The sequence below is a fragment of the Bos indicus genome, chromosome 6 (genome assembly GCF_029378745.1).
Source record: "Bos indicus isolate NIAB-ARS_2022 breed Sahiwal x Tharparkar chromosome 6, NIAB-ARS_B.indTharparkar_mat_pri_1.0, whole genome shotgun sequence".
Taxonomy (NCBI): Eukaryota; Metazoa; Chordata; class Mammalia; order Artiodactyla; family Bovidae; genus Bos; species Bos indicus.
This window is the reverse complement of record NC_091765.1, coordinates 67,417,043-67,442,077: the sequence shown is the minus strand read 5'-3', so window position 1 is coordinate 67,442,077 and position 25,035 is coordinate 67,417,043. Positions and strand designations below refer to the sequence as shown.

Below are 25,035 nucleotides of genomic sequence, written 5' to 3'. Positions count from 1 at the left end.
ATCCAATGCTCCCACTACTTTGGTTGCTATGGCCTCAGGGAGTTCTAGATTGGCACCAGGATGGACACAGATTATGCCATCCTGCTGTTCAACCACTAGGTCGGCTGTGGTCCCTTCTCCTTATGCCCTGGCACTCCCACCAGTGGGTAGGCCTAGTCATAAACCTTCTTCTAGAGGTTGATAATGGAGATAAAAGGAAAAGGCAAAAACACAATAGTTGCTTAGTTACAAAATAAAACAGTTCATGGGTTCATGGAACACATTCATTTGGGATCATAATAATGATCAACTCAGATATATTAGATCCACTTTCTATTGACAGGAAAATGACTCCTGCTTGCAGGACTAAAAGAAACTAAGATGTCTCCAAACAGAAGTAATTCAGCATCAATGCAAGAGTTTTAGTAAGAGCTGAAATTTAAACCAAATATCATGCTTTTTAAAGTCCTCTGATAACTATGGTCATTAACCACTATGGCAACAGAAAGCATAAAGAGGGTTGTGGCAATTTGTTCAGGTGAGAGGGGAAAACTGCTTGGCTTCACTGAATCATCACAAAGAAAACACACAATTACCTTAAGTTTAGCAGGAAGACACTCTTGTTTCTTATTTCTACTGCTATTTATTGTGGAATCTTCTTAAATTATTTTTGTGATTTTCAAAATTTTCTTTGAGATACACTTAGTAATCTATTTCTTGTGGGTTATGTGAATCATGGTATTAAAATCTCTGCAGAAGCCAAGTTCCTTACTGCTCACGTACCTGACAAGAACACTCAGAGCGCCCAGTGAGGTGACCAGAGTGGCAGGAGCGAAAGCATAAGCTGCAAAATTCACAGCCTCTCCTGCTCCCACTGGAAAGCAAGCAGCAGCGTTAATATGAAGGATAGGCACATGTATTCAACAACGGACACAGGCAAAACAGTAGTCTTTTATTCTGAAGACACATCTAATGAAAAGGAATAATTTAACTTCTTTTAGGGAAGGTGGGGAAAGTTTGGTATTCAAAGGTTGCAGATGCACCATAATTACCTGATGACGCAAACTCACTAATGCAAAAAGTGGTGACAGGGAAATATCTATTTTAAAAGACCTTCAATAAAGATTTCATTTACTTTAGTACCAGAAACATAGTTGGTCACTCTGCTGAAATCTGGCAGAGGTAGGCTTTGAAGTGAGCAGAGAATTATTGTTTGCTCAAGAATACCTACTGTGGGCAAATTAATAATAAAGCAACTTGTAAAATTAGAATGCTTTCTAGAGGTCCAGCCAGGGGATAGTCCAGCCAGGGGATAGGCAGAGATACCCACAGGCCTGTGTAGTCAGGCAGCCCTGGATTGCAGGGGATCTACAAGCAAGTAACAGTATCTTAGTAGCTCAAGTCCTAACAATGTGCTCCTGGAGGCCTTTTCTTATCTGAGCAACTCCAGACTTCCATGAGATAGGGGGATGCAATTAACTTCGAGAGCAATGGAAAATCCCTCTAAGAGTTGGGTTCTTGTATTGAGGGCAGATTATTCTCCTGGGTCACAACTGAATGCTTGCCCACAGAATGTAGTATTTCACACTGCAGCTATGCCAAGCACATACTTCTTGTTGAGAGAGCTTCTGGAACAGATAAAAGACACCAGTACACTTTTTCTTTTTCCCCCTGGCTGCTATCCACTCCACTCCCAGCCCCTACCCCATCCCCAGCCAGATCTGCAAGAGTAATCAGCTTCAAAACATCTTAAAACAAATAGAAACATACAGAATGGAACATTAGGAGACTGTGCATAACAGCAACAATGGTAGTTTTCTTGGAATCATAAGCAATGAAATAAAATTCACATTTTATGGCAAGATGAGAAAAATGTACACAATTTTTTTCCCCATTTGGGCCTCCCCTCTCCCCTTTAGTGTGTCTTGTGCGTTAGCCAGACTCCTTAGCGGATATCCTTCCTCCTCAATCTTGAAGGGACCACGACCTTCTTTGTACGTGCACCTCTGGATTGTGTAAAGTGTTCGTTATACAGCATTTAGTGTACAGCCTCCTGTCTCAAAAAACTTATACAACTGTGATTTGATCTCTAACGTACAGAATAGTTTGCTGAGAGGCTGTTCTCAGGTTATAATTCTCAATTTGACTTGAATAAAAATGTTCCATTTCTTTTTTAGATTGACTAGTTAATTTTTCATCAACATAAGCTTTCTTGAATACCTCATTATTTATATTTTTATCACGATAGGTTTCCAGGAAAATACTGACTTCATGAAGTAATGTGTGTTTGTCTCTAGGTAAAAATCTCTAATGTTGAAGACAATGCTTTTCTGTCTTTAATACTTGTTGAAACCATGTGCATGGTGAGAATACAATTACAAATGTAGCCATATAATATTCTTCTTCTACTTTCTATCGCATAGGCAGAGGGTGGGAAGATACGAGAAAGAGAGAGAGTAAAGGGAGAGAATCATCCAAGTATTTATTTGGAATCTTCCCAGTATGGTCCCTGACAACAGTTACTCAAATGAAGTATGAAAACAAATGTGAAAACACCTTAAAAATGGAAAAAACGCTATATAAATTGAAATTATTTTTATTCAGCATCTTGTAAGCAGATAGGGTATGGGTTTCCCAAAGGAAAAGAACGAGATACAGCTTTTTGATGTAAGAGAAGCCATTTTAGGCCTAAGCTATTGTGTGCTCTAAGCCTGGCCACAGTGCTTGCCGTTGAACAGGGCTCAATAATTAATAATCTTAAAGGAACAAAAGGACAAACTGTTATCAGGCAAGAAAAGTCACAACAGCAAAGATGATAAATTGGTTGTAAAGACTCCCAATTCTGGTTCAGTGGAAAGGCTAGCCTAAAGTACTTTCTTGAGCTATTTTGCAGAATTTAAATCCCCTCCACCACTAAGTCCATTTGAACCTAAGGAATGATGTTGAACTTGCCCAACCCTCATGACCTCTATAAACTAGACAGAAGCCTTAGCCTGGATTTTATCAACCTTCATCCCATTTCTATGTTCGATTCTTCTCTGCTCAAGCCCTCTATGAATATGCACATACTTTGAGCTTGAAACTTTCCCAATTTGCTGTTTGGGGAGACAGCACTTTGGGAAAGATCCCCAGAATTCTCCTTACCTGCTCCAAGTAACAAATCCTTTCTTCTTCTTATCTTTGGTTTGGTTGTGTCTTTTGACACCCACCAAGAGGCGAAACCAAGTTTTGATGTAACAAGCCTTTTAGATACCACCATTTGTTTAAAGAAAAAGTTATCCAATTCTTTAAGAGAATCTCAAAAATACTGAAATGTTTTACGTGGTACAGGAAAACCGATGGAAGTTTTAAGGCTTCTGGCTGCAGAGGGAGATGGCTGGCAAGTATGTGAAACTATGAGGTCCTTTCTCTGGAAGTTTAAGGCTTGGAATTTGAGAAAGTTCAGAGGAATTAGCAGGGAGATATAAATCTACAAAAGTGCTTGAGAGATAACACCGCCTTCTCTCTGGACATCACATTAACGAAAGTGGTTTCACTTCATACAGAGTCTCATTTAATCCTCCGGGCAAGTCTAGGAGGAGGGAGATGCTGACAATCTTCATCTCCTCTCTGTTTGTTCAGAACCAAGCAACCTGAGGGGACTTTCATTTATCCACGTTTTGGTCCTTGCTAGGAAATTTACCCACTCTATGCAGCTAGAATAGTCACATATAGAATTAGGAGCCAGGGAAATATAGGAGGGAAGCATTTTCATCAATTATTATGGGGAATAAAATACAAAAGAAGGAGAAGTTAGTGATAAAACTTAAGATTTCAGATGGTAAGTTTTTTCTTGGCTATCCAAGACAGTATTGAGAACATGAGGGTGGGAGGAAGACAGAATAAAAATTAATTCTAAATTCATAGGACTTACTTTATATATGAGACATTATGCCCACACAAAAACTTCCAGACTGATATGCCAGCCTTACCAGTTGGATAAACTGATCAGTTTGAACAACTGCATGTAATTTATTCATCATTTTGCAAGCAAACACCATTCTTGGCATTATGGACTCACTTGAGAGTAATCCTGCCCACCAGAGCCATTCCTTGAGGTAAGAATGTCCACCTTGTCCTAGGAAAATGATGAAAATAGAAATTAAGTTCTAAAGTGGAAGAAGAGGGTTTGGGGAATTAACTTCTATAAAAGGTACCGGAATATGGTTGGAAAAAGCAAGACTTAAGGCCTACTCAGTATATCTGATCTTTTAGCTTACTTACTCAGTCATTTCTAGAGATCTCCTTTACATTGCCTTTGATTTCTACAGAAAATAAGTTTTCTTCATTTGCAGGAAAATTAGTCATGAGGTTTATTATTTTCAACTCAAAAAAAAATGCAAACCTAAAAACTGAAAATTATGTTTTATTTGGTGGATTTGCTGAGGGCTTAAGTCTGGGAGGCAGCCTCTCAGATAATTCTGAGGGCCTGCTCTGAATAGAAAAGGGAGGAGCCAGGATATATAGGAGTTTTGCAAAAAAAATAAAAAAAACAAACAGGTAGTTGGAACATCAAAAGATTACTGTTAATTTTAAACAATGAATTTAGCACTTCTATTTGTATGGGAAGATGTAGGAGTCTGGCTCACTGGAATCATTCCTTTGGTATGCACCTTAACTGTTTAGGGCCAATATCGAGTGCTCTCCATCTCAAATCCCCTCAGGCTGCACTGACTGCTGGTGGGGGCAGTCACTACTGTCTTGATGTCAGCAGTATCCTTTGTTTACTGATATGGAAGGTAAACTATTTATGCCATTCAGAGGTGTAGATAGAGTATTATAAGCCCTAAATGCTTTATTTTGGCCACAGTTAAAGACAGAACCCCGTAAATATTAAATTAGATTAGTACCTAATGAAGACATTAAAGGAAAGATGGTTGACCTAAGAGCTTTTGAAATTTTGGATAGTCAATGAGAGAATAACCAGCATTAGCCAGCTGGACTCTACTTATTCTCTACCTTTTGGCACCATGAAACTGAATTTGTGTCAGCTGTCATTCAGTCGCTCAGTTGTGTCTGACACTTTGTGACCCCATGGACTGCAGCATGCCAGGCTTCCCTGTCCATCACCAACTCTGGGAGCTTGCACAAACTCATGTCCATTGAGTCAGTGATGCCATCCAACCATGTCATCCTCTGTCATTCCCTTCTCCTACCTTCAATCTTTCCCAGCATCAGGGTCTTTTTTTCCGCAATGAGTCAGTTCTTTGCATTAGGTGGCCAAAGTATTGGGGCTTCAGCATCAGTCCTTCTAATGAATATTCAGGACTGATTTCCTTTAGGATGGACGGGTTTGATCTCCTTGCAGTCCAAGGGACTCTCAAGAGTTTTCAACAACACCAAATCTCAAAAGCATTAATTCTTCGGTGTTCAGCCTTCTTTATGGTCCAACTTTCAAATCCATACATGACTACTGGAAGAACCATAGCTTTAACTATATGGACCTTTGTCAGCAAAGTAATGTCTAGGCTTTTTAATATGCTGTCTAGGTTTGTCACAGCTTTTCTTCCAAGGAGCAAGCATCTTTTAATTTCATGGCTGCAGTCACCATCTGCAGTGATTTTGGAGAAAATCAAGAAAATAAAGTCTGTCACTGTTTCCATTGTTTCCCCATCTATTTGCCATGAAGTGATGGGACCAGATGCCATGATCTTCATTTTTTGAATGTTGAATTTCAAGCCAGCTCTTTCACTCTCCTCTTTCACTTTCATCAAGAGGCTCTTTAGTTCCTCTTCGCTTTCTGCCATAAAGGTGATGTCATCTGCATATCTGAGGTTATTGATATTTCCTGGCAATCTTGATTCCAGCTTGTGCTTCACCCAGCCTGGCATTTTGCATGATGTACTCTGCATAGAAGTTAAATTAGCAGGGTGACAATATACACACTTGAAGTACTTCTTTCCCAATTGGGAACCAGTCTGTTGTTTCATGTCCAGTTTTAACTGTTGCTTCTTGACCTGCACACAGGTTTCTCAGGAGGCAGGTAAGGTGGTCTGGTATTCCCATCTTTTTTAAGAATTTTCCGTAGTTTGTTGTGATCCACATAGTCAAAGGCTTTAGCATAGTCAATGAAGCAGAAGTAGATGTTTTTCTGGAATTCTTTTGCTTTTTCTATGATCCAACGGATGTTGGCAATTTGATCTCTGGTTCCTCTGCCTTTTCTAAATCCAGTTTGAACATCTGGAAGTTCTCTGTTCAAGTACTGTAGGCCTGGTTTGGAGAATTTTGAGCATTACTTTGCTAGCACGTGAAATTAGTGCAATTGTGCGGTAGTTTGAGCATTCTTTGGCATTGCCCTTCTTTGGAATTGGAATGAAAACTGACCTTTTCCAGTCCTGTGGCCACTGCTGAGTTTTCCATATTTGCTGGGATACTGAATACAGCACTTTCACAGCATCATCTTTTAGGATTTGAAATAGCTCAGTTGGAATTCCATCACCTCCACTAGCTTTGGTTGTAATGATGCTTCCTTAGACCCACTTGACTTCATATTCCAGGATGTGTGGCTCTAGGTGAGTGATCACATCATCCTCATTATCTGGGTCATTAAGATCTTTTTTGTATAATTCTTCTGTGTATTCTTGCCACCTCTTCTTAATATCTTCTGCTTCTGTTAGGTCCATATCGTTTCTGTCCTTTATTGTGCCCATCTTTGCATGAAATGTTTCCTTGGTATCTCTAATTTTCTTGAAGAGATCTTTAGTCTTTCCATTCTATTGTTTTCCTCTATTTCTTTGCACTGTTCACTTAGGAAGGTTTTCTTATCTCTCTTTGCTATTCTTTGGAACTGCATTCAGATGGATGTATCTTTCTTTTTCTCCTTTGCCTTTCAATTCTCTTCTTTTCTCAGCTATTTGTAAGGCCTCCTCAGACAGCCATTTTATCTTTTTCGCATTTCTTTTTCTTGGGGTTGGTTTTGATCACCACTTCCTGTACAATGTTATGAACCTCTGTCCATAGTTCTTCAAGCACTCTGTCTATCAGATCTAATCCCTTGAATCTATTTGTGTCTAGTCTACTGAAAACGACAAAACCTTTCCTAAGATACTCAGAGAATTATCTTCCCACTCTTGTAATTTTTGACCTTAACCACATGAATTAACCATTTATGATTTTCTCCTTACAAAATTTGCAAATAACTAAATTGGAATATTAAAATATGATTTCATATGCTATTTTTAAAAAACTTAGTATCAGAAATACTTTGTCAGCCCTTAATTAATAATTGAGCATTCCAAAGTCTGGTGTATTATTATTAACCTGTATGAGATCATACAGACACTCAAACATAGAGTGTGTGTGTGTGTGTGTGTGTGTGTGTGTGTGTGTGTGTGTATATATATATATATAACCATAGAGTGTATATATATATAAAACTGGAAACAATATATATATATTGTTTTTAGTTTTTTTCTTATCATTATATAAAAGCCTTAAATATTATAAACATCCAGATATGTAAATCTAGGTTGAATTCTTATTTACTCTTTTTTTTTTAAACTCTTTTACTTTATAGGCCATAATGCTTATATTGGATGTGTTTAATTCTTTTTTTAAGAAATTGAAATATACTTGATTTATAATTTTGTGTTAGTTCCAGGTATACAGCAAAGTGATTCAGTTTTTTATATATATATATATTTCAGATTAATTTCCATTATAGGTTATTATAAGATATTGAATGTAGTTCTATATGCTATACAGTAAATATTTGTTGCTCATCTATTTTAGGTACAGTAGTTTGTATCTCTTAATATCATACTTCTAATTTATTCTAATTTATCCCCTTCCCTTTGGTAACCATAAATTTGTTTTCTATGTCTATGAGTCTGGTTCTCATTTGCATTATTTTGTAGATTCCACATATAAGTAATATATATTTGTCTTTCTCTGTTTGACTTAGTATTATATTCTCTAGGTGCATCTGTGTTGGTGTAAATGGAAAGATTTAATTCATTTTTATGATTGGGTAATATTCCATTATATTTATATATCCCATCTTCTTAAGCCAATCATCTGTTGATGGGCACTTGGGTTTTTTACATGTTTTGGCTTTTGTAAATAGTGCTGCTTTGAACACTGGGGTGTATATGTCTTTTCAAATTAGAGTTTTTGTCTTTTTGAATACATGCCCAGGAATGGGACTGCTGGATCATATGGTAACTCTAATTTTAGTGTTCTAAGAAACCTCCAGTCGTTTTCCATAGTGGCTGTACCAATTTGCCTTCCCACCAGCAGTATAGGAGGGTTCCCTTTTCTCCACACCCTCTCTAGTTATTTGTCTGTGGACTTTTTAATGATGGCCATTCTGACCAGGGTGAGATAATACCTCACTATAGTTTTGATTCGCATTTCCCTGATAATTAGTGACACTGAATGTCTTTTCATGTGTCTATAGGTTATATGAATGTCTTCTTTGGAAAAATGTCTATTTAAGTGTTCTGCCATTTTTTTGATTGGGTTGTTTGTTTTGATATTGAGTTGTATGAGCTATTTGTATATTTTGGATATTAACTCCTTGTTGGTTACACTATTTTCAAATACTTTCTCCCATTACATAGGTTGTCTTTTTTGTTCGTTGATGGTTTCCCTTGCTATGCAAAAGCTTTAAGTTTGATTAGGTCCTATTTGTTAATTTTGCTTTTATTTCTTTTGCCTTGGGAGACATATAAAAATATTGCTACCATTTATGTCCAAGAATGTTTTGCCTATGTTCTCCTCTAGGAGTTTTATGGTGTCACATCTTATATTTTGGTCTTTAAACCTTTTTGAGTTTATTTTTGTATATGGTATAAGGGATGTTCTAATTTCCTTGATTTACATGTAGCTGTCCAGTTATCCCAACACCACATGTTGAAGAAACTCTTTTCTCCATTATATATTCTTGCTTGCTTTATAATAGGATAATTGACTGTAGATGTGTGGGTTATCTCTGTTCCATTGATCTATATGTCTGTTTTTGTGCCAATATGATGCTGTTTTTATTACTGTAGTTTCATTCACTTCTTAAGATAAATTCCCAGAAGTAGAATTATTCGATTTTAAGATGGTAACATTTTAAACTTTCCCAAATTTCTCTCAGGAAAGTTTGTACCTATTTATATTGCTTCCAGCAATGTTTAAGAAAGCTATTTATTTCTCAAGTTCCCTTAGCAGCATAGGGCATTATTTTTTAAAGAAAAACCAAATCTTATTAAAATAGTAGGCAACAACCCTGGAGCCAATTGTTATATAGTTGATATCTCTTTGGGTACTAGTGAATTAACATTTACTTAAGTATGTTTATTGGCCACTTACAATTATTATTCTGTGAGTTCCTTGTTTATGTGCTTTGTATTTTTCTGTTAGGTACTAATCATTTTCTTATCAAGTATTGTTGTTGTTTAGTCACACCTAAGTCATGTCAGACTTTTTTGAGACCCCATGGACTGTAGCCTGCCAGGGTCCTCTGTCCTTGGGATTCTCCAGGCAGGAATTCTGGAGTGGGTTGCCATTTCCTTTTCCTGGGATTATCAGCTGTAGTCACTCTTTACATACTGTGGATCCTAACTACCCTTTGTCATATATTTTGAAATTTCCTCCCCTACATGTCATTTCCTTTTCAGTTTCAGTTAAAGGTGTTTTCAAGTAGGATTTTTTTTTTTTTGGTCAATCCAAATAATCTCTTTCTTCATATAGAATTGTTTCCTCCTTTATCTTTATGCTTAGGAAGACTTTCTTTTAGGATTTAAAAAAATTATTTTATTTTAAATTTAAATTAAAGTATGTGAAATCTATTGTGAAAAATGGAATAAAGTAGGACTCTTACATTTTTCTCCTCTAGTTTTTGACAGTTGTCTCTATACTTTCGATTGAATAATTCATCCTTTCTCTAGTGGACTGAAATGCCACTTTAAAAATTGTGTAATAAACTGCTGCATGGACTTATTCGACTTTTCAATTATCTTTTATTTTGTCTATCTTTTTAAATGCTAAACTATTTTAATCAGTGTCCCCTCAATAGTACTCTTCTGTAAACTTGTTTGTGTAATTCATAACCATTTATTATCCTCCATGGATCTTAAAACAATATTTAGCTTTTTAAAGACATTTTTCTTGATAAGAATGAATAGAAAATTCATGGCTAATAAAGGACAGTCAAGCAGAGCTAACAGCTTCTGAAATGTCACTGCAAATAGTACCTAATTCTACTGCTATCTATTTATTGACTTGACAATACTTATTGGGTGCCAACCTCTATGCTAGGGAAGGTTCCTGCTTTTGTGAATCTACTATCAATAAACAAGACTGTTGACAACAAGTAAATAAACAATAAATGTACAATGACAAATTATTCCAGGGACACTGAAGGAAACCCTTAGTGCAATAATAGCAGGGGTGGAGGTGAGTGAGACCTTCCCAAAGAGGATGGTCAAGAAGGCCATTCTGGAGTGGTTATATTTTAGTTGAAGTCTGAAGTATGAGTCACCAAGTGACAGGCAGGAAGAAGAGAGTTGCAGGCAAAGGAAAAGAACTTGAGGTGGGAAGCTGTCCCAGCCATGCTGCGCTCAGTCATTTCTGATTCTTTGCTGTCCCCATGGACTGTAGCCCACCAGACTCCTCTGTCCATGGGATTCTCTAGGCAAGAATACTGGGGTGGGTTGCCATTTCCTACTCCAGGGGATCTTCCCGACTCAGGGATTGAACCCCTGTCTCTTGAGGTGGGAAAGAACTTGGTAAATTCTAAGAACCAGAGAAAAGCAGGTGGCAGGGAGGGTAGCAGAAGATGAAGCTGGAGAGGTAGCATGGGACACTTTAGACAGGAGGTGAGGTCAGAGATTGTGCAAGGATGTTTGGATTTTACTCTGAGTGCAAACAAAACCCCCTAATGTGTTTAGCCTGATCTGACTTTAAATCCTGAAATCTCAGACTAAGGAGGAGAAGGAGGTGACAGAGGATGAGATAGTTGAATGGCATCACTGACTCAATGGATGTGAGTTTGAGCAAACTCCTGGAGACAGTGAAGGACAGGGAAGCCTGGCATGCTGCAGTCCATAGGGTTGCAAAGAGTCAGACATGACTTAGCAACTGAACGACAACAAGGTTATGAAAGAATAACTCATTCCACATGCTAAATCTTTTGAGTTTTAGTCTCAACCTAAAGGAGACATAACTGGTTCAATCCTGGAAACTGCTGAGAACAGAGATAGGGGCTAAGACAGAGACAGGGAAATTCTCTGAAATTCTCATAGCACCACGGTTACAATACGATTATCTCTGCAATTAGAAACTTGAATTTGTTAGTTGCATTTGTCTCTTACCAGCTCTAGTGACACCCTTTTTGGCCAGTTGCAAAAGGCCCTTTTTTTTCAAGATGAAACTGGAGCCAATAAAAATACTGGAACTTATTGCCAGTACCAGGCCTATATAAAGGTTGTATTTGTTCTCTGTATTTGTAGAAACACTCAGGTTGGTTATGCTGGAATTCAGGTCCCTGTAGAGGACAGGAGAAGCCAGCAGCTGTGACACACGTGTGATCTCACACCAAGCCTGGGAGGTATTCGGACAGCTCAGGGACAGCACATAGCCTGGAAAAAGGGAAAGAGGGAGATGTCAACCGACGAAAGGGAGATGCATTAACATTTTCTTTCTTTCTCCAAGAAATAGAAACTTTCTTTCTCCACTAATATACTTTTTTACTGCCTGATGGGCAGTCTCCAGCACCTGATCCACGGGCTGGCAGACACGTTCTGCTGGGCTCACACACACAAGTTCTTCACAGTGTTTGCAAAGTGCTTTAGCTGTCATCATCTAAGCATGACAAACTTCACATCAAAGTCTGGATTCCGCTTATTGAATGGAAAGTCTACCAATACTTGGTTCTCTGCTGGAGCATCAGGGAGCTGTGTGCACTGGCTTGGGCTCAGCAGTTCATTACAGCCCCCTCCCCGGCACATCCACTTCTCTCCATCAGTGTGTTTCATCATCTGTGTTTCATCAGAAAGCATCAGTGTGTGTATAATGCCCGAAAGTAGGAAAGAGCACAGCAACCCCACCAGACTAGAAATCACCACATTACAGGAAACTGAGCTAACCCACTTGATGTGCATTTCAGAAAATGTGTGTAAAAGTGGGTCTAGTTTACTAGACCACTTTCCCAGAGATAATAATTTTTCAAGTCTAATTCACTTCCTCCTTAATAAAATAGACTCAAATAGAAAAGTGAATTAAATATCAGTTGGCCTTTTTTTTCCCCCTTGAAGAGGATTCAAATAAGCATGTAAATCCACTGAACCAGACCCATTATTATAACTGCCTTTTTTTGGGGGGGGGGAGCTAAATACTAAAACACAGAATGACAACATTTTATACTGTTTAAGAGATTTTTATAATCTATTCTCCATTTGAAAAGCTACCAACACAGTGACCCTGTGACTAGGTTTTCTATCTTCTCAATTTTTTTTTTCCATTTGAAAGGCTTATTTTCCTAGTGTTACTTACCCTGAACAAAAATGGGCAAAAACAAATTTTAGGATTCAGTGAAATAAAGTCAGCTTTACATCTCAAAAATCTTAAGAAAGCAAGAAAACAACAAAAGATAGTTTGACTAAATGTTGTCTTAGAAACAAAACTTTAATAGTGGGATCTGTGTCTCTGGGGCAAAGCAGTATGCGTGCGTGTGTGTGTGCTAAGTTGCTTCAGTCATGTCCAACTCTTTGCAACTGTAGGGACTGTAACCCACCAGGCCCCTCTGTCCATGGGATTCTCCAGGCAAGAATAATGGAATGAGTTGCCATGTCCTCCTACAGTGGCTTCCCAACCCACAGATCAAACTTGCACATCTTTTGTCTCATGCACTGGCAGGCAGGTTCATTACCACTAGCACCACCTGGGAAGCCCTAAAAGCAGTATTGAGTTATGTGAATTTTACCACACATACAGGTGAGAAACAACTATTAAGCTCAAGTCTAGCAAAAGGTAAAATAATTGAATTCAATTTTTTCATGGTTATTATTTCATTTATCTCTGTAATTTGAAAATGAACCAACTTTGATTCAGAGATACAGGATAAATTCTGAGACAAAACTTCTAAATATTCCAAGGAGAATTATATTACTTCAGGGATAGTTTACCGTAACTGAGGAATTTTTTAGGCTGGTTGTTTTAGTAAGAATTGCTGCAAATTTTCACATAAGCTAGCCATAGGCAATCTAGTCCTGGACACTGTTCATCTCATCTAACCCCCAATTACTACAAAAGTAATTTTTAGTAGTAAGAATTTTGATTATATGAATTTTTGTGAAAACATCTGATTGAACTGGACAGAAAATTCCATGGCTGCATCAGTATCATTTACTATGTAGTTAACCATTCCAAAACTTTATCTCTGGAAACAGTGTGGGTGGACCTCATTCCAGTGAAACAATACTCTCTCTGAACTGTTTACACAGCAAAATGCTTCCAACATTTTAGGGGGCGTGGGGCAGAGGATGATAAGGGAGTGCAAATAATCTTTGTTGCCTTTTGTAAGTTCTCATTGTAAATGAACATTAATGTTGCATGTTTTATGGCAGGAAAAATAATAAAATCTTGTCTAGTTACTGACCTTAGAACTTAAATTGTTTTATGTTTGGGGAGCATATGAAAGAGGGAGGGCATGTGATATGAACGAATGAGGGAGTGACTGGTGGGTAGGTGGGTATGGAGTGCTGTAGGGCAGGAGGGGAGGGATGGAGGAAGCAGAATATGTGGGCAGGGACACTGGAGGATTTCAGAGCAATTAGAGATCTCAAAATTCAGGTAGCTTCTTAAGATTATAGTAAGCAAAGTAATTCTCCAGGAGTTTAATCCAAACTTTCTCTAACACAGAAAATCTATTACATTCCTTCTTTTTCATTTTAATAGACACTGCCAATAGCCCTTTCAAGTGTCTATACCAATTTATACTCCTGTCAGCAAAGAGCATGTGTCATTTCTTTAATGTTATATTGTTTTAAATATTGAATAATTTAATTTAGGAAATATGTGTCAGTTATAAAGAAAAAAATAATATACACCAAAGTATCAACCACCTAATTTAAGAAATAAAACATTACCTCTCAGAGGTAACAATTAATGTGATTTTCTGTCTAATAGTCCTTGCTTCAAAAAAAAATGATTTCTCGGGACTTCCCTGCTAATCCACTGGTTAAGACTTGGAGCTTCCACTGCAGGGGACATGGGTTCAATCCCTGCTCAGGGAACTAAGATCCTACATGCCATGGGGAATGGCCAAAAAAAAAAAAAGAAAGAAAGAAATTTGCCCTATAAGATTATCTTTAAATAATAAATTGTTTCATTTTCTTCTTTTTGTATTCTCTAAGAATGTAATCATATAGTATGCATTCTTTGGTGATTTGCTTGCTTTTGAGATTTATCATTCTTGATGCTCTGACTGTAAGGTTTGCTTTTTTCCCTACTGTTCTATAGAATTCCCCTTTATGACTATCTCACCAGTAATTTTTATATTTTATAGTTTGTGGACATTTGGGTAATTTGCTGTGTTTTTGTTTTTACAAACAGTGCTGCTAATGTTCTCAATTATGTTAAACCAAATGAAGTTGATGATATTTGACAATTTTTTACCCCCCAAAAATAGCAGTTTCATATGATTCAACTTAAGATGTATCTTCTAGGTACAGGTGTGAATATCTTCTTACACACACTTAAAAATTTAACAACAAAGTCAAATTTTCTATAGGATTATATGCCTTTTCCCATCTTAAACTCCATTACTAATTGTCTATAATCTTGGGAAAATTGAATCATCACTCTTGACTTCAGTTTCTTCATCTCTAAAATGAGGGAGTTTGACTCAATGAGTCTAAAGATCCCTTCAATACTTTTGGGTTTGATAATAAGCTATCTTGGTTCCCAGAGTAATTTACTTATAATTCTGGTAGTTCATAAATATTGCTGATGGACCAGCTTTAAATTCATAGGCACTTGTATCTGGAAGATATCTTAAAGAAACTGATGCCAAGATATTAAGTGACTTGGCAAAGCCACGTAACAGCCAAAATCAGGGCCAAATAATCCAATTCCCAGACTACTATTCTCTTTCAGAAACATAAGAACAAAAAGTACAAATAAAGTCAGTTAAAATTTATTGTTGTTTATACAAAGATGAAATGCTTTGAACAGCTTTTTCAAGTCTTATTTGTCTATAAAGAATAATTTGGGGGTCCCTTGGTGGCTCAGGGGTAAAGAATCTGCCTGCCAATGTAGGAGACACAGGTGGATCTTCCTGTTCCTGGAAGATCCCACATACCTTGGAGCAACTAAGCCTGTGCACCACAACTATTGATCTTGTACTCTAGAGCTTGGGAGCTGCAACAACTGAAGCCTGAGCATCCTAGAATTTGGGTTGTGTGTAATACAGCGATAGCTGACTGATAGTGGTGGTTTGGTGGTTTAATCGCTAAGTTGTGCCTGACTCTTACAACCCCAGCCAGGCTCCTCTGTCCATGGGATTTCCCAGGCAAGAATACTGGAGTGGGTTACCATTTCCTTCTCCAGGGGACCTTCCCGATCCAGGGATCAAACCCACATCTCCTGCCTTGCAGCCAGATTCTTTACTGCTGAGCCACCAGGGAAGCCCCTAGCTGACTGATACACTTGCCTGTTTATATTAGCGAAGGAAAGAATGAATGAAATCTCTTCTGTCTATTACAATTTATTCTCCAAATATCAGCCAGTGTGAATCAGATTACATCACTCCCCTGCTTAATTCCCCATGATTTTTCATGGCAGTTGTAACAAAATTTGAATTTTTAATTTTTAAAGAGGTTTACATGTTCTGAAGCTTGCTCACCTCTGACATTACCTTGCATTACTCTCCCTCACTCATTCTCTGAAACAACACTTTTCATTCTCTGATTCAATATGTTTTTATTGAGTATCTACCATCTGTCAGGCATTTTCTAGAAGCTGGGGTTACAACTGTGAGTAAAGTAAAATTCCTGCTCTACTACAGTCATTCTAAATGGGGGAAAATAAACAAGTGAACTAAAAACTACAGAATATGTTGACTGCCATGGAAAGGAGTAAAAGCAGCATAAAGGAGTATTTTTTAAGAGAGAGCATTGAATAGAAAAACCTCTCTGCTAAAAGTAAATGCAAACACCCAGATGTGGGAATTTACTTGAGGAGGGTAAAAGGAACTTTACTAGCCAGGTTGGCTGATGAGAGAAGAGAGATGGTATGAGATGAGGTCAAAGAGTAGTAAGACATAAGCTCAGGTGAAATAAGCCTTTAGTTAAGTCCATCCTTTTGTGTCCTTCCAAAATTCTCCTTCCAAAATTCTACAATGGCTTCCCTTTCCAAATCCCCACCACAGTCTAAAATGGCCTATAGAATCCTGTCTCCATGTATCTCTGTAACCTCATTTCCTAATTTTCTCCCTTCTTTCTTTAATAGGCTTAATTTCTTCTCATCTTAGAAGCTTTTAATTAAGTAGCCTTCACTTGTTACTCCTAGTAGTGGCTGGTGTGGCTAGCTCCTTGTCTTCACTGAACTCTCACCTCCTTGGAAAGCCTTCTCTGCCTTTCCAACCTAATTTCTCACTTTCCACTGTATAATTAAACACTGCCAACCAAACAAATGTCCTCTTACAGCTTAATTATGGCTTTGTAACAACACTGTATATCCACAGATCTATTTCATTTACTCAACAAACTACCATGCGTGTACTAAGTCACTTCAGTTGTGTCCAACTCTTTGTGACCCTAAGGACTGTAGCCAGCCAAGCTCCTCTGTCCATGGAATTCTTCAGTCAAGAATACTAGAGTGGGTTGCCATTTCCTTCTCCAAGGGATCTCCCAGACTCAGGGATTGAACCCGCATCTCCTGTGTCTCCTGCATTGGCAGGCAGGTTCTTTACCACTAGCACCACCTGGGGAGCCCAAACTACCATACAAAGCACCATGTTGGGCAACCATTCATCAGCATTTAAATTCTTATTATACTTTCTGTGTGCCCGGCCTGCTCTAGGAATGTGGGAGACAGTGATCAACAAGGCAGGTAAACAGGTCTTGAAACTGAAACAGGTCTTGTTCTCACGGAAACTGACAATTTTATTGAGAAAACTAACAAAAAGACAAGAATAAGGAGAGTAGAATAGGAATGAGAAAAAATTTTGGGAGAAATGGAGAGAAAATTTGGAGCAGAATGAGAAATAATTTTGCTATAAACTGGAAGTTTGGAAATAAACTGTGACAGGACTGGGTAAGAAGCCCATTATTTCAATTAATCCAAATAAAACTGAGCAGATACTATTGATTTTTTTTAAGTTAAAAATTTGTATCTCTAAACAAGATCATCCCACTATCAGTATGTTTGGAAGCCAAATACTCTATGAGGACTGTTGACCATCAGATTTCCTACATAAACTGCTGCAATTCAAACATATTGTTTTCTGAACAACCTTAAGTGAAGAATTTTTACTAGCTTAGAGCACTTAAATTTCAGCACTTAGAGCACTTAAACTTGGAAAAAAAAACTTATGCTTTTAACTTTCTTGTAGAAATCTGGAGAATGTCTATTTTAGTGTAATATAAAAGAAGCTATATTTTATATAGAAAATACAGCTTGCCCTGCTAATAAAATTATATTCATTTGGTGGAATTTTGAGAAACGTTTATGATATGGTTTTTTTAAGAGTAAAATCTCACAGTATGGTACTGGCACAAAGACAGAAATATAGATCAATGGAACAAAATAGAAAGCCCAGAGATAAATCCACACATATATGGACACCTTATCTTTGACAAAGGAGGCAAGAATATACAATGGATTAAAGACAATCTCTTTAACAAGTGGTGCTGGGAAAACTGGTCAACCACTTGTAAAAGAATGAAACTAGAACACTTTCTAACACCATACACAAAAATAAACTCAAAATGGATGAAAGATCTAAACGTAAGACCAGAAACTATAAAACTCCTAGAGGAGAACATAGGCAAAACACTCTCCGACATACATCACAGCAGGATCCTCTATGACCCACCTCCCAGAATACTGGAAATAAAAACAAAAATAAACAAATGGGACCTAATTAAACTTAAAAGCTTCTGCACAACAAAGGAAACTATTAGCAAGGTGAAAAGGCAGCCTTCAGAATGGGAGAAAATAATAGCAAATGGAGCAACTGACAAACAACTAATCTCAAAAATATACAAGCAACTCCTACAGCTCAATTCCAGAAAAATAAATGACCAAATCAAAAAATGCGCCAAAGAACTAAATAGACATTTCTCCAAAGAAAACATACAGATGGCTAACAAACACATGAAAAGATGCTCAACATCACTCATTATCAGAGAAATGCAAATCAAAACCACTATGAGGTACCATTTCACGCCAGTCAGAATGGCTGTGATCCAAAAGTCTACAAGCAATAAATGCTGGAGAGGGTGTGGAAAAAAGGGAACCCTCTTAGACTGTTGGTGGGAATGCAAACTAGTACAGCCACTATGGAGAACAGTGTGGAGATTCCTTAAACTGGGAATAGAATTGCCTTATGATCCAGCAATCCCACTGCTGGGATACACACTGAGGAAACCAGAATTGAAAGAGACATGTGTACCCCAATGTTCATTGCAGCACTGTTTATAATAGCCAGGACATGGAAGCAACCTAGATGTCCATCATAAGATGAATGGATAAGAAAGCTGTGGTACATATACACAATGGAGTATTACTCAGCCATTAACAAGAATACGTTAGAATCAGTTCTAATGAGGTGGATGAAACTGGAGCCTATTATACAGAGTGAAGTAAGCCAGAAAGAAAAACACCAATACAGTATACTAAGGCATATATATGGAATTTAGAAAGATGGTAACAATAACCCTGTATCAGATCAGATCAGTTGCTCAGATCAGAGTCGTGTCTGACTCTTTGCCACCCCATGAATCGCAGCACGCCAGGCCTCCCTGTCCATCACCAACTCCCGGAGTTCACTCAAACTCACGTCCATCGAGTCAGTGATGCCATCCAGCCATCTCATCCTCTGTCATCCCCTTCTCCTCTTGCTCCCAATCCCTCCCAGCATCAGAGTCTTTTCCAATGAGTCAACTCTTCGCATGAGGTGGCCAAAGTACTGGAGTTTCAGCTTTAGCATCATTCCTTCCAAAGAAATCCCAGGGCTGATCTCCTTCAGAATGGACTGGTTGGATCTCCTTGCAGTCCAAGGGACTCTCAAGAGTCTTCTTCAAAACCACAGTTTAAAAGCATCAATTCTTTGGCGCTCAGCCTTCTTCACAGTCCAACTCTCACATCCATACATGACCACAGGAAAAACCATAGCCTTGACTAGACGAACCTTTGTTGGCAAAGTAATGTCTCTGTTTTTGAATATGCTATCTAGGTTGGTCATACCTTTCCTTCCAAGGAGTAAGTGTCTTTTAATTTCATGGCTGCAGTCACCATCTGCAGTGATTTTGGAGCCCAGAAAAATAAAGTCTGACACTGTTTCCACTGTTTCTCCATCTATTTCCCATAAAGTGATGGGACTAGATGCCATGATCTTCGTTTTCTGAATGTTGAGCTTTAAGCCAACTTTTTCACTCTCCACTTTCACTTTCATCAAGAGGCTTTTTAGTTCCTCTTCACTTTCTGCCATAAGGGTGGTGTCATCTGCATATCTGATGTTATTGAGATTTCTCCCCGCAATCTTGATTCCAGTTTGTGTTTCTTCCAGTCCAGCATTTCTCATGATGTACTCTGCATATAAGTTAAATAAGCAGGGTGACAATATACAGCCTTGACGTACTCCTTTTCCTATTTGGAACCAGTCTGTTGTTCCATGTCCAGTTCTAACTGTTGCTTCCTGACCTGCATACAGATTTCTTAAGAGGCAGATTAGGTGGTCTGGTATTCCCATCTCTTTCAGAATTTTCCACAGTTTATTGTGATCCACACAGTCAAAGGCTTTGGCATAGTCAATAAAGCAGAAATAGATGTTTTTCTGGAACTCTCTTGCTTTTTCCATGATCCAGCGGATGTTGGCAATTTGATCTCTGGTTCCTCTGCCTTTTCTAAAACCAGCTTGAACATCAGGAAGTTCATGGTTCACATATTGCTGAAGCCTGGCTTGGAGAATTTTGAGCATTACTTTACTAACGTGTGAGATGAGTGCAATTGTGCGGTAGTTTGAGCATTCTTTGGCATTGCCTTTCTTTGGGATTGGAATGAAAACTGATCTTTTCCAGTCCTGTGACCACTGCTGAGTTTTCCAAATTTGCTGGCATATTGAGTGCCCCATTTTCACAGCATCATCTTTCAGGATTTGGAATAGCTCAACTGGAATTCTATCACCTCCACTAGCTTTGTTCGTAGTGATGCTTTCTAAGGCCCACTTGACTTCACATTTGAGGATGTCTGGCTCTAGGTCAGTGATCACACCATCGTGATTATCTGGGTCATGAAGATCTTTTTTGTACAGTTCTTCTGTGTATTCTTGCAAGTAAGACAGTAGGTGTTGCAAGAGGGCATCAGAGGGCAGACACACTGAAACCATACTCACAGAAAACTAGTCAATCTAATCACACTAGGACCACAGCCTTGTCTAACTCAATGAAACTAAGCCATGCCCGTGGGGCAACCCAAGATGGGCAGGTCATGGTGGAGAGATCTGACAGAATGTGGTCCACTGGAGAAGGGAATGGCAAACCACTTCAGTATTCTTGCCTTGAGAACCCCATGAACAGTATGAAAAGTCAAAATGATAGGATACTGAAAGAGAAACTCCCCAGGTCAGTAGGTGCCCAATATGCTACTGGAGATCAGTGGAGAAATAACTCCAGAAAGAATGAAGGGATGGAGCCAAAGCAAAAAGAATACCCAGCTGTGGATGTGACTGGTGATAGAAGCAAGGTCCGATGCTATAAACAGCAATATTGCATAGGAACCTGGAATGTCAGATCCCTGAATCAAGGCAAATTGGAAGTGGTCAAACAAGAGATGGCAAGAGTGAACGTCGACATTTTAGGAATCAGCGAACTGAAATGGACAGGAATGGGTGAATTTAACTCAGATGACCATTATATCTACTACTGCGGGCAGGAATCCCTTAGAAGAAATGGAGTAGCCATCATGGTCAACAAAAGAGTCTGAAATGCAGTACTTGGATGTAATCTCAAAAACGACAGAATGATCTCTGTTCATTTCCAAAGCAAACCATTCAGTATCACAGTAATCCAAGTCTATGCCTCAACCAGTAACGCTGAAGAAGCTGAAGTTGAATGGTTCTATGAAGACCTATAAGACCTTTTAGAAATAACACCCAAAAAAGATGTCCTTTTCATTATAGGGGACTGGAATGCAAAAGTAGGAAGTCAAGAAACACCTGGAGTAACAGGCAAATTTGGCCTTGGAATACGGAATGAAGCAGGGCAAAGACTAATAGAGTTTTGCCAAGAAAATGCACTGGTCATAACAAACACCCTCTTCCAACAACACAAGAGAAGACTCTATACATGGACATCACCAGACGGTCAACACCGAAATCAGATTGATTATATTCTTTGCAGCCGAAGATGGAGAAGCTCCATACAGTCAGCAAAAACAAGACCAGGAGCTGACTGTGGCTCATATCATGAACTCCTCATTGCCAAATTCAGACTTAAATTGAAGAAAGTAGGGAAAACCACTAGACCATTCAGGTATGACCTAAATCAAATCCCTTATGATTATACAGTGGAAGTGAGAAATAGATTTAGGGCCTAGATCTGATAGAGTGCCTGATGAACTATGGACTGAGGTTCGTGACATTGTACAGGAGACAGGGATCAAGACCATCCCCATTGAAAAGAGATGCAAAAAAGCAAGATGGCTGTCTGGGGAGGCCTTACAAATAGCTGTGAAAAGAAGAGAAGCGAAAAGCAAAGGAGAAAAGGAAAGATATAAGCATCTGAATGCAGAGTTCCAAAGAATAGCAAGAAGAGATAAGAAAGAGTTCTTCAGCGATCAATGCAAAGAAATAGAGGAAAACAACAGAATGCGAAAGACTAGAGATCTCTTCAAGAAAATCAGAGATACCAAAGGAACATTTCATAACCCTGTATACGAGACAGCAAAAGAGACACTGATGTATAGAATAGTCTTTTGGACTCTGTGGGAGAGGGAGAGGGTGGGATGATTTGGGAGAATGGCATTGAAACATGTATAATATATATGAAACGAGTCGCCAGACCAGGCTTGATGCAGGATACTGGATGCTTGGGTCTGGTGCACCGGGACGACCCAGAGGGATGGTACGGGGATGGAGAAGGGAGGAGGGTTCAGGATGGGGAACACATGTCTACCTGTGGCAGATTCATTTTGATATATGGCAAAATCAATACAATATTGTAAAGTTAAAAAAAAAAAAAGTAAAATCTCAGAATCATTAACATATACCATTGCATCCAAGAGGCCAGAGAATGCGGATGGGTACCCACAAAAATACAAAGTCTCAAATAATTTTGTACTTGGTTTCATTCCTAATTATGAAGACTTATTCAATTATTTGGGCCTCTAGGCCCAGACTGTCTTGCAAATCTCTCTGTTCTATTAATAGAACCTAGGTCAATGTCATTTGAATAAGTGAACAAATGAAAAATGGATCCTTTACTCCATGTCAGGTCAGACTCTGAAGTGTTTGCTTCATATAAAATCCTACCTGCATCTACTCCTCAAACTAAACTGTAGGAATTATTCTCAATTTACAGACGAAGAAAGACTTAAGGAGGGTGTCATAGCTGAGAAGACTGCCTGTGTTCTCAGTTGCTTCAGTCATGTCGGATTCTTTGCAACTCCATGGACTGCAGCCCGCCAGGATCCTCTGTCCGTGGGATTCTCCAGGCAAAAAGACTGGAGTGGGTTGCCATTCCCTCCTCCAGGCGATCTTCCTGATCCAGGGATCGAATTGGAGTCATCTGCATTTCCTGCATTGCAGGCAGATTCTTCACCACTGAGTCACCAGGGAAGTTTCACTGATAATTCTGGTTTCTCTCAAGTCTTTTCCCCCAGTTGTTGTTCAGTCTCAGTCGTGTGCTCAGTCGTGTGTCCAACTCTTTGCAACCCCATGGACTGCAGCACGCCAAGGTTCCTTGTCCTTCACCATCTCCCCGAGGTTGCTCAAACTTATGTCCATTGAGTTCGTGATGCCACCAGAGTCCCACACAATTAATTACTACAGTTAACCCTTGGTATTAAACATGGAGGGCTTCCTTGGTGGTTCATTGGTAAAGAATCCACTTGCCAAAGCAGGAGACTTGAGTTCCATCCCTAGATTGGGAAGATCCTCTAGAGAAGGAAATGGCAATCCACTCCAGTATTCTTGCTTGGAGAATTTCACGGACAGAGGAGCCTGGTGGCTACAGTCCGTGGAGTCACAAAGAGTCTTACAGAACTTAATGACTAAAAAACAATGATTAAACATGAAGCTTGAACATTTCTTGTTGGAACTAAATATACAAGCAAAGCAGGAAAATCATCCCTAAGTTCAAACAAGCAGGTTAATTCACACATCCTCCTTGGGTGGATGTGTTAGTAACAGTGGACATGTTAGTAACAGTTTGACTTACTGGTTTAGGAATTCTTTAGACAAAGATTGACTATCTAGGAAATAATTCTAGATCCTACTGCCTTCATAACCACTTTCAAAACTACAACTTTCTAATAGTTTGTGAATTGTTCAGGCATTTTACTCTGTGTTCGTTCTTTCTCTTCCTGGCACCGTTCTGACTAGTTCACTGCGTTCTACCTTAAAAACAAAACAAACAATACCTCTCCACATCAAGGAATAAGCTGGGAGAGCCAAGGGAAGAGAAACTCGGGGGATTTGCCTGCAGTTTTGGGAAGGTAGAGTTCTTGCCACGCTTCTCATTGCCCCCTCCCTCTTTACATCCTTACTGGGTAAACCAGAAATCAGCTTTCCTCTGGACTCTGTACAAACTGAAAACTGTGATTTCACCTGATACAAACTGTCCGCCCGCGCCCCCTCCCCGCCTGCCTGGTCCCCAGGTCCTTAGTTTCATCCCGAGTTACATGAGCCTTCGGTACTGAAGTTGTAGAAAGCCCATGAGCAAAGAGCAAGGGGCGGCGCCCTAAGACTTTAGCCGAAGAGGGTGGAGGCAAAAACCTAGGCCACAGAGCAGTGAGAAACCTACAAATGATCGCGCCCAGTTCCGGTCTCGCCTTAAGCAGCCAAGTGACTGCAGCGAGTCAGACGCGAGGCTACAGAGGTTGGAGGCGTTTTCACCTCTCAAAGAAAGAGGAGGGAGGTGGGCAGCCCAGGCTTGTTCAGCGTCCTCCCCCGAGGGTGTTCAGGGCGCCTGACCCTCTACCGTTCTTGAGCTTCGCCAAGCCAGTGCGGGGCGCAAGACTGGACCCCCCCACCCCGGGTCCACGGCCGCGCCCTCTGCCCACGGGATGACGTCGACCACGGACTCTGGAAGTGAGTCCGAGTCAGTGGAAGCGTCTTTCTCGGATGAAACTTGGGAGTCTTCCCACAACACCCTGAACACCCCGTCAAGACACTCAGCTCTTCATAATTTACATGGACCTGTCTTCTAGAGTGGGAATGGGAAGCCACGTATATCTTGTTCGACTCAGGCATTCCCATAGAGTCTGGCATATTGTTGGCACCAATAAATATCTGTAGACAGCTGAGAGAATGAATAAATGCATGAATGAGTACGTTAAGAGTCGGCGTTTCCCTTTCTGGACTCCACAAGTACCCGCGACCGCCCGCCGGGTCTCATCGCCATCCGGACGCCAAGTCCTCCTGCCCGGAGCAGACACTCACCTTCTCGGCAGGGCTCTCCGGGCGGCAGCCTCACCTGTCCCCCCATGACCCGCGACGGGGCTTCCCAGGCGCAGAAGCTCGCTCCTCAAGCAACCGGTCTTCTCCGGCTCCCCATGTAACCGCGTTGGGGCGGAGCTGAAGGGTCTCGGACTGCGGCGCGCAGACCCCGGCCCCAGGCAGCCTCAGCCAATGGGGGCGGCGGGGTG

The 25,035-nt window shown here is 39.6% G+C and overlaps 1 protein-coding gene across 1 annotated transcript in view; it reads right to left on the bottom strand.

Moving 5' to 3' along the window:
- NIPAL1 (NIPA like domain containing 1) overlaps positions 1-25,035 on the bottom strand; it is a 30,678-nt gene extending 5,643 nt beyond the window's left edge. The window contains exons 1-4 of the mRNA XM_019962708.2: positions 24,830-25,035; positions 11,319-11,585; positions 4,040-4,096; positions 763-853 (exon numbers count right to left, since the gene is read on the bottom strand). Of these exons, the coding sequence (XP_019818267.2) occupies positions 763-853; positions 4,040-4,096; positions 11,319-11,585; positions 24,830-24,875 (461 nt within the window). The 5' untranslated portion in view covers positions 24,876-25,035. The remainder of the gene's footprint in view (positions 1-762; positions 854-4,039; positions 4,097-11,318; positions 11,586-24,829) is intronic.